An 18,600-nucleotide genomic window follows, 5' to 3' on the forward strand; every position below is an offset into this window, starting at 1 on the left:
CTAGGAATACCCTAGTGCCCGTAGTGTTGTTCTTGGGGCATCCATGAAAACAAGTTAGACTAATTACAGAGCTCACAGAGTCATTCAAGAAGATATTTGCCATGCGTATCATATGCAGATAGAATGGGAGAAAAAGTTTGTGGTGAAGTGGAAAGTACCCTTTTCTATGCACTTCACAGTGATTTTTAGAGTATGGATGTGGATGCAGATGTAGAATATCTGACAACTACCAAAGGCTAATAAACAACACCAGAGCATCTATAAATAATGAGAATATATTTTAATAACATAAATAAAGTTTGTGTAATAAATACTGTACAAATTCATGGAATATTTTAAAATTAACAATAAATCAGTCTTGGAGAAATCAACATTTGCCATGATAGTTCGCAGTGCTATGTTGAGCTTTATGTGCCTTCATTGAAGACAGGTAAAAAATAACGACTTCTTCTGAGTCTATGACATGCTACCTCTTACTAACACCAGAACACAATATGTACTTTTTTGTGTTTTATAGCATTGTTGACGAGGGATGCATCAAAAAAGTCATTGTGTGGCAACAGTGTCGCGATGGGATCCTTCACCGAGTCTCAAACTGGGCCCAGAAGGCAGGCGGGGTCTCGATGGCCCCCGGGATGTTGCAGTGGAGAGGCGGCAGGCCGTCTGCCCGGACTGAGAAGTTCTGCAGAAGCGCCGCCAGCATGAGGAACATGTTCTGCCGGGCGAACGTCTCCCCAGGGCATACCCGCTTGCCTGTGAACACATACAAATAATTCCTGGTTAGTGTGTATTGCATACCGAGAGACATGTAATAAAGATAAAATTAAAACTCATGTTTTATTAAATTGGTGGCACACACAACTAGTCTGAATCATATTCAACGAAGAGAAATCAAAGTGGGCTGCTGAATAATTCTGACAGTGAAAAAATTATTACCAACTATGGAGATAACAAAAAGGGAGTTGCACAAAAGTGATAATTTTTGCAGGCAACACAAATGTTATAATTAATCTGATTAGAAGACAGGAACAGAAGCAAATGCTAATAAAGTTTTGCAAAAGGTTAATGTACAAGGTGCTACCGTAAGAGCGTGCAAAAATGTAACAAGACATAGAGGATGCTCGACTGAACGATTTGAGGTAAGGAATCTGGGGTCAGAGAAGCCAGCTTAAGGAGATGATAGGAATAAAATCACATGACTGTGTTCTTTTTTATTTACATTAGTTAAATGCTAAAACCATCACTGACAAAATAAACCTACCATTTGAATTGTATCTTACAAAATGTGCTGAAACTGACTGCCATCATCCTCAGTGCAAGCACGTCTGTGACGAATAAGATTCTGACGCACACTGACAAAAATCCCTTTCGTGTTTCGAATCACATCACAGGCAACTATTCCCATCTCCGTATCCACTGGGGTCTCATACACAAGTGACCTTAGATACCCCCATAGAAAATAAAAAAAGGGGATTCAGGTCAGGTGACCTGGCAGGAGATGGAATATGACCACCCATTCCGATCCAAAGGCCAGGAAATACTGAACCAGTACTGCTCCATCGTATTGTACTACACGTCACTTAACAGCAATGAGTAATGAATGGATCTGTTGTTCATTCATAACACCTTCTGTCATGGGACAACAGACCCTCGTTATCGACAAGTAAAGTAAACAAAACTTCCACCATGACTTCCTCGTAATCAGGATCACATTCCTTATTTCCTTGCAGGAAATAAACAATGTACATCTAAATAAACAGTACAGAACGCGTAAACTTTTACGTGTGTTATTTGTAAATAAGCTGGGAATACAGTAATGCTAGACAAAGCGGGAGACTAGTTTATTTCCACATTTCCTTAAGCTGGCTTCTCTGACCCCAAGCTCCCTACCTCAAATTGGTCAGTAGAGCATTCCCTATGTCCTCTTACATTTTTGCACGCTCTTGCGGAAACACCCTGTATGGTAACAAAAAAAATTGACTTTTTCTTATTTTCAGAGACAGAAAATGGCATAATTTCTGTTTTCTACGTGAAAGAAATAACAACATGAACTACTTCTTGGCCTTCTCAGTAAAATCCTTTTTGGTGTGACTACGTCATATGAATAATAACTACCAATGTTTCTTCTGCTATTGCAGACAGCCCAGTCACACATGCAACCACCCACCGAAAAGGAGGTTATTAAAATGGGTTTCAACTGAAGAAACCTACATTCTTGCATTGAACTTCATCTGTGCTAAAACAGCCACACACTTGCTTGTCAACTTCCATGAGATCGGCTTAAGAAGAAACATAAGCCAACCAACTTTCCAATCGGTAGACGTTGAAATATAGCGACAAAAACTGGATATTTTATACGCTTAAACACTCTGAAAGTAAATTACTAGGACATGGTAACACATACCAGTGCTGAAGGGTAATGTGAGGTCCTTGGTGCACAGAGTGCCGTCGCTGTTGAGGAATCTCTCTGGTCTGAAGTTCTCTGGGTCTCCCCACACACCCTTGTCCATGTGCATGCTACATAAATTGGCCACCACCACAGTTCCCTGCAACACAATGTATTAATCAGCACACAGAAATTTTTATCTCTGTGACGCTTAGAGAAGTAATACACACATGACTTCTGTAGATATTGTAATACCCACATGTCACTCAAACTCCGACTTAGTAAAGTACAAATAATGTGTTTCAATATGAAAGTATTATAATTAATATGAAATTATAGTCACCACAGCACCAAACCTTTTTAAATACTTCGTCTTCCTGCGCCAAACAGCAGAAGCTAGAGACCAAAAGCTGAGTTTGCTACTGAGTATCCCAACAGGATCTGGAGGTTTCCAACTGACCTTTGGTATGGAGCATTACAATATGAGGTAATGGTTCTAACTGACCATTGGTATGGAGCATCCAGACAGGGGATAGAGGTACCTGGCTTAACTTTGGGTACAGAGGAGACCAACAGTGGTAGAGATTCCCTCTGACGGTTTACATGAAGGATTCCATTAGGAGGCAGAGACTGTGAACTGACCTTTGGTATGGAGTACCCCTGTAGGGTTGTGTCCTCTGTAGCTGCATGGGGGATCCCGATTGGCAGCAGTGTCTGTATCCTCATCGTCTCTCGCAGGATGGCCTCTGTGTACGGTAAGCTGCAGACAACAGGTTGATGTTAATATGTTAAACATAACATTATCATAAACATAACATTCTCATAAACATAAAAGAACTCTCTTTGATGAATGATGGGAAGATGGGAGTATATTGGTTGTACAATAAATTATCTGAAGAGTGCAAGGTATGTTTCTGTGTACATAGAAATAACGTCATCTCAACAGTATAAAATGCAAATATTGGAAAAATATTATGTATTGAAGTATCGATTGTGAAAAGAATTGCGCTGTGTGATACGCTTAACCCAAAAATTAATGTAATACGTAATTCTAATTTCGTTACCAGTTATGGCCTTGGGAGAAGAAGGATATGACTGGTTACAAATTCCTGAGAGAATATGTTTCTAAGGGTAGTCAGATAATTTTATTCCATATTCATCTCTCCATTCTTGTCCTGAAGCATTAAAGCACAGAATATTCAGGTATTCAGTCGATAATAATTAACTTTCTCCATTACCGTGGTAGCTAGGATGAAGCGGTAACCATATCAGGGGTAACTGTACGGCAAAGTGGGTTATTTAAAAATTTTCACTGCTAGAATTCGTCTGGGTAGTAAAGAAAGGATTAACATCATATCGGAAGTGTGGTCGTTAGTGAAGGGCAGTAGTTCAGATAGATTATTTTTCAAATTTTCTATACTGGAACTTGTCTTAATCAAATCTGGGAAACATTCAAAACCTAAATCGACATCCCTGCTTTGGGGCTTGATCAGCATTTTCTGAAAAGTGACCCCAGCTATTCCAGAGTGCAGGCCAGTGTGCCCAACTCTCACGTTTTGTGAAAAGTGAGTAGGTGGTGCTCTACAGTTCTTGACCATAAGACTGTCTGAATCGTCTGGGGGGAATGTGCAAAACAGCCCATAATGTGTGCTGGTAGTCCATCCACTGGGGATGTTAATCAGGAGACGCCCTTGGTGGTGGTGATGGCGGTGAGAAGAGTGGGCTACACATCACAAACAAGTTCCAGTCTCTTCTGATATCGTCCAATCAAGAAAAACATGAGCGTGACTGTATATAATACTAGCACTCTGCGTAGAACCCTACACTGATGCGCTGCGGTAAAGACGTGTGACATGTGATGAAGGAGATGTGGAAATTATTTTGGTGAGACAGTTGTTGCAGCTGGACTGACACCACCTGTAGGTGGTGGGTTGTATCGACTAGCCAACTTGTGTGACCCAGTGGCTATATGTCTAGTGCATACTCACTGGGGGCGGTCGTTGAGGTTTGGAAGCCTGGAGTTTCCCACGACAGAGTCCAGCTCGAGTTGTGCTCGCCTCTGTGCCTCTGGGTGGCGGGCCACGTACAGCAGGGCCCACGAGAGCACTGTTGACTGCACCATGGAAGCTGGCAAGAAGGTGTCGAACAGGGTGACCCCCAGCTGGTCAGCTGCAAACACAAACAACTGCTGTTGACACATTGTATAGCAAATGTAACAGAGCATCTTACATGTAATGTTGGATGATGTGCTGACGTTTTGTAGTACTAAGATCGAGCAACAGCTCAACATATCCAGGCGCTCATGATGGATATTGAGCAAGGGCTCCATGAGGAGAACAACGGTTGTGGCTAACATAGGTGTTAACGATATCGAAATAACCACAGCAACAGCAATAGTTTTTGTCAAGTGAAAGTCGACAGACATGAAGTCCCCCACCCCTCGAACCCTCAATGACAGCACTTATAAGACACGTGATTTGTATATTTTTATACTTTTATGATAGAACTTAACAGAAAAAGGAGCAAGTTTATTAGTTAATAAGATACAGCTTCCATTTAGTACGTACTGGAATATACTGTGTCAGTCCCTGTCTTCTTCTTCTCCTTTATTTCTCTCAGGTATCTGTCAATGAAGTCCCTCATGTGATCATCTGAGTATGTCTTCTCGTGTTCCTTGATCACTTGCTGCAAAAAGACAGACATAGTCATTTATGTGACATTTCTGTCAGAGAAGAAAAAACAATTCCTAACTTTATTCTACATTATCAGCCTCAACTCAGTTACCATTTATAGATACAGAATTGATACATATGGAGACCGCAAAATGAAGTGCATGAAGTGTAAAAATTTTATTGTGAAGATATTGCCTCAGATACGTAACTAGTGGATCTCACGTCTGTTTAAGTCTTTGAGACGGTAGACTAGTAGTATAGATACTGCCCTAGCAGCCGCCTATTGGTCTGTAATGACAGGCAGATGAACGAAACAGATGTCCGATGGACAGCTACACTTCCCTGTTGGGCAGAAAATTGATGTTGTGGTGAAAGAATGAGACGCATTCCTTTTAGCAAAAGCTTCTGTTTAGAAGCAAAAAATTCGCCAACTTGGATTGCGTTATCATCTTGTCAGTTATGTTGACACTGTTTTGGCGTGTGAAGTGAGAATGGTATGCTATTGAGAACATTATTAATGTCAAATACGTCAGGAAAAGAATCTGCTGAGAAATGCTTCTCATCTCTTTAATAGCAGTTATTTCAGCAAAATCTGCTTCAATTTTCTCATCTGATTCTCAGGGTAATGGTTTTTTCTGGGGATTTAGTAGACAGGAGAGAATCTGAGGAGGAATTTCTTGCCAGAAAGCCCTACTACTTCAGGAGGAACATTATACATCTACATCTACAATCCGCTAGTCACTTTATGTCGTAGTAGATTGTACATCTCCTAACATCATCTATTCCTCCTTTCCTAATCCAATCACGATAGGCACGTTGGAAGGATGATTGTCGATACATCTCCATATGATCCCTAACTTGTTTGATTCCTCGTCGTGGCCATTTAGCGAGACACGTGTGGGGGGAAGTAATAAGTTGTCCGACACCTCCGGAAACCTGTGATTTGGAATAGTAAATCTCTTCGTTACTCACAACGTCTCTCGTGTAGCATGTACATTAGGAGTTTGTTGAACATCTTACTAACGCTTTCGTGCTAACTAAACGAATGTTTGATGAAATGTGTTTCTCTTCTTTGGGTTTTCTCCATTTAACCTAAACTGGTAAGGGGTCCGGACTGATTAAGAATATTCGCTCCTCATTTGAGCAAGTGTTTTATAAACTTCTTCTCTCGAGAGTGAATCATGTTGCTTTGAGATCTTTCTGATGAAACTCAAACATCTGCTTCTTTCAAACAGTTTGTTTTATATTATCAATACAGATGGTTACTTTAGGTGTGTTACTGTTTCCAGGGGTTGGTTGGAAATGGTGAAATTGAATAGCTTTGGCTAGCCCACCTTCCCCGCCTACACCCTACTCCATTTGTGAATAATTGTTCCAACTAAATTAGTATTGACTAAATTACGAACCTCTTAAATTGTTAACACAGCATACAAAAATTTGTGTGGAATGTGAACCAAAAGCTGTGCAAACCAAAGAAAAAGACTGCATACACTATGCTTGTCCCCCTTATTCTGGATAATTATTGCACAGTATGGGACGCTTACCAGATAGGATTGATGGAGGACGTTAATAAAGCTCAATGAAGGGCAACCCATTATGCATTATCGCGAAATAGTGGTGAGAGAGTCAGTGACACGATAAGGAAGTTGAGTCATTAATACGAAGATGTTTTCCATTGTATTGAGATCTAGTCACGAAATTTCATTGACTAATCTGCTCGGTTCAATGGCAAAATACTTTGTTGACCAAAGTAACAAAATACAATATATATGATAACACAAAAGAACATTTAAGAGTGAAATGGAGTAATCACACAGCTGTAGATGTAGATATATTTACGCTCAAGGTCACTGCTAGTTCCTGCACCAGTCATCGAACCTCTCTATGTCTCTCTGCCGTTTGTTTGAGTCTTCTAGAGTTGCTGTTGGATACCCATCTCTCCTCTACATAACAGCTAAAGGCAGCTGTAGTTAAATTGGATTTTCTAGATTTCTTTTTGAAGTCTTGCCTCTGCCGACAAGTAAAGTGGTGGGTATCTCAGTACTCACATGGAAGTATGCCAGAATCTTCTCGGCGGACTCGACCGTGTCATGGTAGCCTGACATCTTGGGCGCGATGGAGGCCAGTGCGGAGTGCAGCGTGAGGAAACCGCCTGTGGCGTCTCCAGCCCTGGCCGTCTGCAGACCCGCGTGCCCCAGGTAGCGGCACATCCCGTCTGCTGTCCGCGACAGCCGGCTGCCCGCGACCACCGGCATGAAGCCGTTGATGAAACCGGGGAACAGCGCATCAGGCAGCAGCACGCGCCGGCTGCCGTCTCCTCCTGCTGACGACTGCACCACAACCTGTCGAAACGTCACCAGTCACCCATAGGGAAGCCACTTACAGTAATGTAGTTAGGTACAAAAGTTCAAAACTCATAAAATGGAAAGGGCTACACTTTGCTGGACTATTAGCTGCTCAGAAAAATGACACAGAACTGAAAAAAATCCTTCCAGTTCATGGTTCTTAAAGCTACCGCCAAAGATTATATAAGCACCACACTAAACAAAAATAGAGTCCAAAAAGAATGTGCATTACACCTGATCGGCAGTCCAGAACACAACCACTGAGTTCCAATCTTGCATATCATACCAGTGCATTCCAGGTGTTAAGTTAATGTAGTTGCAGGTATGAACAGTCATCTGCAGCATGTGTAGCTGATTAACACATATTCTGTCTTGGACAACAAATGGTTCAAATGGCTCTGAGCACTATGGGACTTAACATCTAAGGTCATCAGTCCCCTAGAACTTAGAACTACTTAAACATTACTAACCTACGGACATCACACACATCCATGCCTGAGGCAGGTTTCGAACCTGCGACCATAGCTGTCACGCAGTTCCGGACTGAAGCGCCTAGAACCGCTCGGCCACCGCGACCGGCTCTTGGACAACACCACGATGAGGTACCCAGCTGCAATATGAGGTCATTATATGGCTGAATTTGACCGTTATGGCTTTTCTGGTCGCTATTTAAAGGAGCCACCTTTCTGAGCAGTCAAGCTGAGCAGTTAGTCATTCTACATCTATGCTCTGCAACCCTCATTACTGAGTGTGACAGGGGTACCTTGTGTACCATTGGCACATTCCCCCTTTCCACTTCCAGTCACGAATGGTGCGCAGAAAGAAATATTCTTTATAAATCTCCGTATAAGCTTGAATCTGTCTGATTTCAGCCGTGCGGAGAGGCTGCGTGGTTAGAGGCGCCATGTCACTAATTGCGTGGCCCTTCTGCTGGAGGTTCGAGTCCTCCCTTCGGCATGAGTGTGTGTGTTGTTCTTAGCATTCAGTTAGATTAATTTAGTTTAAGTAGTATGTAAGTTTATGGACCGATGACCTCAGGAGTTTGGTGCATTTGGAATTCACACACATTTTCTGTCTGATTTTATCTTCATTGTCTGTTATCCAAATCTACAAGGACACAACTATTGATTATCTGACTTCTCAAAAGAATAGCGCTCTCGGAATTTTTACATTAAATCACTAAATAAACATGTGACGTAATGCAGTGCTCTTCTTGAATCCTCTCTCTTTGCTCACCCAGTCCTATCTAGTAAGAGTTCGCTCTGTAAACAGTCATCTGGAGCTTACGACGTTACTCAGAAGGAAGCCAAAAGAATGTGTTTGTAGAGAAGTAGGAAAAAATTTTGTCTCCACGTACTAGTGAAAACAGCTTTCTACTTATGAAACAGTCGTACAATGAAATATGCGTCATTTACAAATCTATAAGAACAGCATCCAAATTAAGAAACATGATTCCGGGCAGTATTTTTTACGCTCTGCGCACCTGCTTCGCGTGTCTGCAATGCGATTTTTTAAACGTCTTTATGGGAACGCCTCTTCATAACTCTGTGGACGGATATCGTTTTCGCCTGCAGCTGTTTGCCCTTCTGAGTTCAAACCTGTCAAAAGCCCTGCCAGGTATCAGGGATTTTCTTGACTGGTCTGTAGGAATGTCTTAGTAGTAAAGAGTGAATGAATTAAAATTTCGTGCATGATGCGGCAGTTTTTCACGCATCTCAGTATGTACGATATCATACATCCTGAGCTACGATAGGTATTTGATTTTTACCCGTCAGCGATTGTTGTCTAATGTTAAGGGATACGTGTATGCTCTTGAAATTGGGCCAGTGGTTTAGGAGGAGATATGGAACAATAAACCGCACAGGAGCACGTACATACAGTACTTCCATTTTTGTAACATGTATGTATTGTGAACAGTAATAATCCTACGTACTGATACTGCCACTAACTTGTTTAAAGCACACTGACTACAGTGAAGAACTATCGTAACGCTTGCAGTAATTACAGATTATCACCAATACAACAGATTTCCAGAACATCACGAGTGCGACCACCACTGCTTGTCTACGTTGCGTGCAGCTAGCAAGAAGGAAGGCTGTTCCTGGGACTCACCTCATCCTGCCGTTCTCCCCGGATGAGCTCCACCAGCTCCGCCATCTCGGCCTCGATCTCCGATTCCAGGTGGTTGGAACGACGTCCGAAGCCAAAGTCCCGCAGGTACCTCAGCGTGAAGCGACGCTGCTCCATCAGCTCTGGGCCCACTCTGAAGTTTATGCCTGCACAGCGTCGAACGTAGCCTCGTCAACATTCATATGACGTTGAGGAAACTTATGCAATTCGTTTATGAACCTCTGTTGAGATATTACACGGAATATAATGTGCCACGAAACTGTGAGCGAGGGGGTGGTTGGGAGGGTGTGAAGACGACCATTTGCCAAGGTGTACCTAACGTCAGTCACTCCATTGAAACGAAGCAAACGTGCCAACCTTTCAAATAGGAAACTGGCCACTTACAAGAGCTTAAAGCCACTGTTTCTAAACCTGTGGCCTACAGTTCACTGTACATCACATTTTATCAATGTCCATTATACGTTTTGGCGAAAGATGATCTTATTTTGGAGAAAGGGCAGATTCATAGCAGCGAGGTGCCCTCTTTAGCTAACGACGAGCCAGATGCAGTGAAAATTTTTAATACTGTTTCACGTCTGAACCCAGCCTAGGCTTTCAGGCAGTAAAGTGTTAAATAGTGACTGGATCTTACGTTTTTAATACTGTCATCAGCCAGTATCATTCATAAGCTATCCTACTTTATGATTTTGGTATTTCCATCTGTGTGTGTCTGTGTTTGTATAGATTTGTACATTTTCATTATTTTGTAATGTTTTTGTTATGTTTCAACAATATTGATAACACTCAGCTCATAAAAGACTTCAGTGTGGACTCACTGAAGACTTGGCTGTCATGTCTCCAAGCCAATGTATCATAATCTTCCCTACACTTCAGGATTCACGACACGTAGTACCTGTACCCAGAAGAAGGTCAACAACATCTGTTGGGCTGCCGATGCTGTCCTATTTGCTATAATATGGGTGAGCTATAACAACCGATAAGTGTAGTATGGGAACACAATAAAGCAGTTGGCCAAAATAATAAGAACAAAAGACATTTTTCATGTTCTTCTTCATTAACTTGATCTTATTTTAAAAATTAAATACCTGATAACGAAGAAACATGACGTACTGAAGAAGCCTGACAAGCACCTTTATTATTTAGAAAGAAAGTGGTCACATGTTCCGATTTTGACGTGCACCTAAAACCAAGATTCGTGAAATGTGAGTGATTTGTGAAGTGTAAAGGAGCCAAATATAATATGGTCACCCTCTCTAAACTTTCTAGCAAATGGTGCAATCGTGCAGTATAAGCGTCGTCTTCAGAGGGTCCCAGTAAGGGGAGTGCATGAAACTAGAAGCATTCTTTGTGATAGTCCTGATTCTTGTTTTTTGTTTTTGGAGAGGAGGTGAGTTTTTGTTACGTTTTAGTTACGGAATGTGCTTCACTGTCAAATATAAATGTTACCTGTCCAGTTTTTTAACCATAGAAAGTCAGCTATGTCTGTTTTACCTTGGATTTGTTGAACACATTTCACATCAACTGTACCTTTGGTAATCAATCACAGTCTGTAATGCAGGCCGTTCTCCTGATATGGCTCCCATAAAAGATGTCGGTGATGGAAATGACGGCGGTGAATATGAAAAATGTCCAGTCTGCAATGCACTGTATTCCCAGGACAACAAAGGACGAAAATGAATTCAGTGCTTATAGTGCTTTTGTCGACGCCACGAAATATGCAGTGGACGAAACTAAATTTATTTACACTCTGTGTTTGAAAAGTAAATGCCAATACTCGGATGTTTTCTAGTATCAAATAATTTTTGCAAGTTCTTTTGTGTTTAGTGATTTTCTTGCCAACTCTCAAGGTTTGCATACCTTTAACACATAGGGTCTTATTTGGATCACATTTCTCATAAATAAAGAATAACCACTTTCTTTAATTATCATTACTTTCTACATTCTGCATAATGCTGTTACATCGTTTGACACTAGCACAAATAGTATACATACTTGGGAATGTAATGGGCATGTGTTCTTCCTTTTTCTCGCATTCTAATGGACAAACAAGTGATAGAAAAAAGGCGGCTATATTTTGGGACTCTACCTTACACTTTTTTACGGTTGAAGTGAAAAGTAAATACCAGATATGGAATGTTTCCATATTGCATGAGCGTAAAGCTGGAAACTAAACAGGGAAAACTATTAAATTAATGTTAAACTTCCTTCTGCAGGTAGCAGTCAGTGCTTACCTAGGTCCTCATGCGGCATCCTCTGCTTGATGGCGATGTTGGATATGCGGCCCTGCAGACTGGGGTTGTTGAAGGCCTTCTTAGCAGCCTCGTAGTTGCTGATGACCACCACGGGTAGCGGCCCAAAGTAGAAGCCCACCAGTTTGGAGTTGTAGCGGCGCGTGAAGGCGTCCATCACTTTGTACGGGAACTTGTAGTTCTCTAACAACAGCTGGATGTAGCTCCCCCATATTGGTAGCGCAGGGGGCCCTGTGACATACAACACTGGAAATGAGTTCTGCCATGCAGGTAACAGCGGAAACAGAGCTGGAAGCAGACTTGCCAACTACTGCATTCAGACATGTCATTTTGTTTAGGTGACGCACATAATCAAACCGCTTGTGTTTGAAACCACAATATGCTTATGTAACAGTATACGCACCTACAGGACAATCCTTATTTCATTAAATAAAAGGTAGACGAGGACACTTAGTTTACGTCGAAAAATTCTGGGCAGAGGAGTACCGCAAATCCGTTTCAGTTACAATTTGTGGACCTGAAGATCTTCAAGAACGAAAGTAAATGCTATCACTATATAGAAAGTGAAAAGCCAACATATACGCTATGGAGAAGAAACGTGTAGTGGGACATTTTGGAGTTGAAGAACTCTCTGACATCATTGGAACGTGCAAATAATTTATACACCATGTGAGCCACATTATAAGCATATTTTACCACGAAGAGGAGCTGCCCATCGCACTCCTTCAGATTTAGTGGTCAGATGGTCCAAAGGATATCCCGTCAAAAACTGAACACAGACCAAGCTTGAAAACAGGAAGAACGTATAGCGAACTGTGACTAAAGAAGGAAAACAGAGGCAGGGAACGGTCCAAGGTAAAGATACGAGTATGTAACACTGAGAAAATTTTAGTGGCTATCTCTTAGTGTTTATGTGGTCTCGGTGTTGGACTGTGAAGGGGGGAATGTGGGATCAAATGACCCTCGAGCCTCACTTACTTTTAAAAAAAAAAAAAATTATGAAGTGCTCGTCTGGTCATTGACGCATCTGTTTGTATTCAGATTTTTATCTGTGTCGTGGCGCACGTCCGTTTGTAACAGCGACGCTTAACGAAGGGATCTAAGATGTACGTATCTCCGACTGCTCCACACAACTTATGACTCTTTCGTTCCGTTATGGAAGTTTTGACTCTTGAATTGTTTTGTGTAACATAGTTCACACCCGTTTATTTGTTGTTCTCATTTCTGTTAGAGGTCTATGCGGCATCTCGACCGCCGTGTCATCCTCAGTGGAGGATGCAGATGGGAGGGGTCGTAGGGTCAGCACACTGCTCTCCCGGTCGTTATGATGGTATTCTTGACCGAAGCCGCTACTATTCGGTCGAGTAGCCCCTCAATTGGCATCCCGAGGCTGAGTACACCCAGAAAAACGGTAACAGTGCATGGCGGGCCGGATGGTCACCCATCCAAGTGCCGACCACTCCCGACAGCGCTTAACATCGGTGATCTCACGGGAACCGGTGTAGGTACTGCGGCAAGGCCGTTGCCGACATCTCGACAGCTCTCATTATTATTCATCACATTTACTTGCGACGATAATATGTTCTTACCACATGACTCATATTATACAGGGTGAGTCACCTAACATTACCGCTGGATGTATTTCGTAAACCACATCAAATACTGACGAATCGATTCCACAGACCGAACGTGAGGAGAGGGGCTAGTGTAATTGGTTAATAGAAACCACAAAAAAATGCACGGAGGTATGTTTTTTAACACATACCTAGGTTTTTTTTAAATGGAACCCCGTTACTTTTGTTAGCACATCTGAACATATAAACAAATACGTAATCAGTGCCGTTTGTGGCACTGTAAAATGTTAATTACATCCGGAGATATTGTAACCTAAAGTTGACGCTTGAGTACCACTCCTCCGCTGTTCGATCGTGTGTATCGGAGAGCACCGATTTACGTAGGGATCCAAAGTGAACGGTGATGGACCTTAGGTACAGAAGGGACCCGAACAGCACATTACGTTCTCATGCTAACACCTTTTTATTGGTCTTTTTCGCTGACGTACATGTACATTACCATGAGTGGTGAGGTACACGTTCGACGGGCGTTGCATAGGACGTGGAGGACGCATTAATTGGCCTGCCCGTGCTCCTGATCCTACACCTCTGGACTTCTTTCTGTGGGGTACGTTAAAGGAGAATGTGTACCGTGATGTGGCTACAACCCCAGAGGATATGAAACAACGTATTGTGGCAGCTTGCGGCGACATTACGCCAGATGTACTGCGGCGTGTACGACATTCATTACGCCAGAGATTGCAATTGTGTGCAGCAAATGATGGCCACCACATTGAACATCTATTGGCCTGACATGTCGGGACACACTCTATTCCACTCCGTAATTGAAAACGGAAACCACGTGTGTACGTGTACCTCACCCCTCATGGTAATATACATGTGCGTCAGTGAAAAAGACCAATAAAAAGGTGTTAGCATGTGGACGTAATGTGCTGTTCCAGTCTCTTCTGTACCTAAGGTCCATCACCGTTCCCTTTGGATCCCTACGTAACTCGGTGCTCTCCGATACACACGATCGAACAGCGGAGGAGTGGTACTCAAGCGTCAACTTTAGGTTACAATATCTCCGGATGTAATGCAACAAACGGCACTGATTACGTATTTGTTTATATGTTCAGATGTGCTAACAAAAGTAACGGGGTTCCATTTAAAAAAAACGTAGGTATGTGTTAAAAAACATACTTCCGTGCATTTTTTTATGATTTGTATTAACCAATTACACTAGCCCCTCTCCTCACGTTCGGTCTGTGGAATCGATTCGTCAGTATTTGATGTGGTTTACGAAATATATCCAGCGGTAACGTTAGGTGACTCACCCTGTATAACCAACGTATAGTAGGACAATTTCTAAGACTACAGAAGGAGAACAGACACTTCAATGATCGGACGGACAGTTGATAAATTTGTGAAAAAAATGGGACACAAGGGAGATGAACAAGGATTTCTCTCTTTGTATTCCAACACCGTGCCCATACAACCACAGCGCCATGTTTCTTGTAGTTCCTTAGATGTTGCGAATCGTAAGCTTGAACAGTTCACTGTTTCTGTTTTCCTTCTTTATCCAAATATCAGTGCACTTCTTTCTTGTTTAAATGCTTGTTCTGTGTTCCGTTTTTGAAGAGGTGGAAGCGGATCAGTGGGTCATTTTGCCACTAAATCTGAGGGTGGCGCGATGGGAAGTTTCCTAGTAAGCAAGTATGGGGGAATCTAAATGTCAATATTTTACAGTGTTGACTTCTGATGATGTGTGCCGGCAGCAATGTTTTCGTTACAATTTTAAGTTGCAGACAAATATTTTGCTCATGTTGTTTATGGTGTTACTGTTTTATAATACGTAAGTCCATTTACAACTACAGCTACAACCATATTCTGCAAACCATTTTATATACGCGACAAAACGTTGTTTCAATTCTACCAGTTATTAGGGTTTCTTCTCGGTCCATTCGCTTATGGAATGGGGAAGAATGTCTAAACGCCTCTGAGTTCGCTGTAATGAGACTAATTTTGTTTTCACTATCCCAATGCGAGCGATGCATAGGGAGCTGTAGTCACTCCAACATTTAGCATTTAAAATTAGGCTTTGTGGTTGATATGGAGACTTAATCGGGATTGTGTGTGCCTGTCTTCTGCCATTTTAGTTTCTCCAGAATCTTCATGACACTCTTCCACGTGTTAAACAAATCTGTGTCCATTTGTGCTATCTTTCTCTGGATACATTCAGTAACTGCTGTCAGCTCTACTTAGCGTGAGTCCTACACACTTCGGTAATATACTAGAATGGATCGCACAAGTGATTTTCAAACACTCTCCATTGTCAGCTGATTGTATTTCCTTAGTATTCTCCTAACGAAAGGAAGTCCGATACTTCCTTTAACTCCGACTGAGCCTACTTGGTCATTCCGCTTTATATCCATAAAATTGGTGCATCCGCGTGTGCAAACGATCTGACCAATTTCATTTGAGACCCATTGATATTGCAATCTCAGGATACTACGTCTCTTCAGTTTGGGAAGTGCGCGGTTTTACATTTCTGAAAATTTAAACTCCACGAATTCGCAATTTCGTCAAGGTCCGACTGAGTATTTGAGCAGCTTTTACCACACAGCTCTTTATAGTGGTTAACTGTATCACCCATAAAAAATTGAAGTTCCTCTTATCTAACACTGTTTACAAGGTGATTAATGTAAAACACGAGCAGCAAAGGTCGCAACACATTTCCCAGAGGTCACCTGAAGTTACATCTGCGTGTCGGAAACTTCTGCATCCGTGCATACATAAGATCTGCAAGAAGTGAAAATCATTTTGTGTGCCATGAGGTGCCATAAAAGACACCTTAATGTTGTACTATTTCTGTGTACAACGAATTAAACACGATGTTATAGTAACAGTGAAGAAAAACAACACTCTCTCTCATACCTAAATAATACTGCAGGTATAAAGCGTTTCACTGCTTGTCGAAACAGAATAGAAGCACTTGATCAGGAAAAACTAATAAAATTTTTTGCTGTGGGAGGAGAAAACAGATTGCCCACTGGGATGTCGTTAGAGAGTCTCAGAAATTAAATCCATGTAGAAGTATTAGAGGATGTCTGAGTACGATTTAATACATTAACAAGCAGCGTCACATGGACAGCAATAAGTATCTATGGCTGTACGACTTCTCTGGTGTAGTCAGTCTATCTTCTAGTGAAAGGATTTCAAAACCTGTGGGTAACCATATGGGACAGATAGAAAATCGCGATGGAGGACTTTAATTTATAATATGGAGAGACTGTTAGAAATAAACAGAGATACATTCTCAGAATGCGGCGATAGTGTTAGTACGAAGAATCCACTATCTTTTTGAAAGAATCAAGTTTCCTGCTCCGGCTGTTATTTGCTTCCACTTTAATTTTATTCTGTGTACTCTGTCGTTTCGGCTGTGCAGCCTTTCTCAAGTAAAATATTAAAACCGTTAACTACATATGTTTTGGGATACAATCATTTCCATGGACACTCCGTGGGTGTCCAAGCTCAAAACTGTATTCTGAAACCTCTGCCAGGCACTTAAGTGTGAATTGCAGAGTAACCATGTAGATGTAGATGTAGGTGTTAGGTAATACCGAACTGTGTGCAGTGACACCACGATACAAATGAGTATAGCCATATTGAGGGACCTACATATTTGCAGAGAGACTCTGTATGATCGTATCTTGTTTAGTAATGACTGGAGTTCACCTTACGAAGGGAAGTAAATATTGCATCAACAGTGTAGTGAAAATGTAGAGATCATTATTGGCCACACATGGTGCGTGTAGGCTAAGTAACTGGCCATTGACAGATTGCCGGCTATTTCCATGTAGTATGTGCCCAATGGAGGCAGATGAAACCAAAGTGCCGGCCAGTGTGGCCGTGCGGTTCTAGGCGCTTTAGTCTGGAACCGCGTGACCGCTACGGTCGCAGGTTCGAATCCTGCCTCGGGCATGGATGTGTGTGATGTCCTTGGGTTAGTTAGGTTTAATTAGTTCTAAGTTCTAGGCGACTGATGACCTCTGAAGTTAAATCGCATAGTGCTCAGAGCCATTTAAACCATTTTTTGAACCATTTGAAACCAAAGCTGTGATCCAGTGATCAGCTTCTTAATATAGAAAGATAGCAGGAAGTACGTACCTGGAGGGAAGTTATCGGGCCTGGAGTACGCGGTCCTGACTAGCAAAATCAGCAGCAGCACGACGATCACCCCACTCAGGAGGAGAGCGAGAGGCGACATTCTGGTAGGTCTCGGTCTTCAGGCTCCGTCGATTCTTCACCGGAGGTCCTCGTGTTCCCTGATCACGCTAGATGCACAGGCAGACAACTAGTGATGTTGCTTTCTTTCTGCCTTCTGACCACACGGACCCCCTCAGCTGCTTTTTAAGCATCGCGACGCTCGCTTCCCACACCACGAGGGCCCTCCGAGATAACGATGCCCCGCCTCTCGGAGGCCACGCCCACACCGCCACGTGTCGTGACTCGGCGCCTCTCTCGCTGGAAAGGTACTCCCACAAAACCTCGCATCATCACACAACAACAACAATCTGCAGCGACGGAATGTCGTCATGATTCGACACAAATACATCTACTCTGATACATCATCAGGAAATCTTACGTATCAAATGAAACGGCACAACTCAGGTGCGGGGTAAATGACATCTTCTTTAAAGCCAATTCCCTGAAGATAATTAATGACACATTTTACTCTTATAATTGCTTAGGCTTCCGAGACCAGAGTCAGTCGACATGAAAGTTTGCTGGGCATGGTACAGCGCCATAATGTATAAAACCACTGCTGCTGGACCCAGAAGAAGGCCGCTGTAACAGTGGCTGAAACCTTGGTTTTTATCCGGCAGTAGTAGTTTTATACATTATGACGCGGTCCCACAATCAGAAAACTTTTATGTCGACATTTTACTGTTTTGTCTGTTGACTGTCAATGCCTCGTCATTTCCTCTGATAATCACTTCTTTCCAGGTTGAATTTTCACTCTGCAATCTACTGTGTGCTGATTTCCTACTTCCTAACAATGTAAAACAATGTGCAGCACTGTGACTCGAATCAGAACACTTGTCTTTCGTGGGATAAAGCTCTTCCGACCCATGGCAAGCACTCGCATTTCGTTACTACTCCTTCAAAGAAGCTACAGGCTGTGGCTAAACCATCTCTCCACAATAACCTTCCTTCCACGAGTTCCAGTTTCGCAAAGACTAACTTCCAGGATCCATCTCA

General features: G+C 42.3%; 1 protein-coding gene across 1 annotated transcript; it reads right to left on the reverse strand.

The window, feature by feature from the left end:
* Positions 1-580: 580 nt before the first annotated feature.
* On the reverse strand, positions 581-17,605 carry LOC124616518 (probable cytochrome P450 304a1). Its single transcript, XM_047144832.1, has 9 exons — positions 17,506-17,605; positions 11,765-12,013; positions 9,516-9,679; positions 7,107-7,400; positions 4,954-5,071; positions 4,375-4,555; positions 3,029-3,146; positions 2,405-2,546; positions 581-753 (listed from the first exon to the last, which is right to left on the reverse strand). The coding sequence occupies exons 1-9, from the start codon at positions 17,603-17,605 to the stop codon at positions 581-583; spliced, it is 1,539 nt and encodes a 512-aa protein (XP_047000788.1).
* Positions 17,606-18,600: the final 995 nt, after the last annotated feature.

This window comes from Schistocerca americana, chromosome 5, assembly GCF_021461395.2.
Source record: "Schistocerca americana isolate TAMUIC-IGC-003095 chromosome 5, iqSchAmer2.1, whole genome shotgun sequence".
Lineage (NCBI taxonomy): Eukaryota > Metazoa > Arthropoda > Insecta > Orthoptera > Acrididae > Schistocerca > Schistocerca americana.

Bases quoted from the DNA above. Each gene is read 5' to 3' on its own strand.
- LOC124616518 (XM_047144832.1), bottom strand. From the start codon at position 17,605: ATGTCGCCTCTCGCTCTCCTCCTGAGTGGGGTGATCGTCGTGCTGCTG. The intron at 7,401-9,515 runs GTGAGTCCCAGG...ACGTTTCGACAG, and splicing joins GGGGAGAACGGCAGGATGAG to GTTGTGGTGCAGTCGTCAGC. The intron at 3,147-4,374 runs GTGAGTATGCAC...TGTTGTCTGCAG, and splicing joins AACCTCAACGACCGCCCCCA to CTTACCGTACACAGAGGCCA.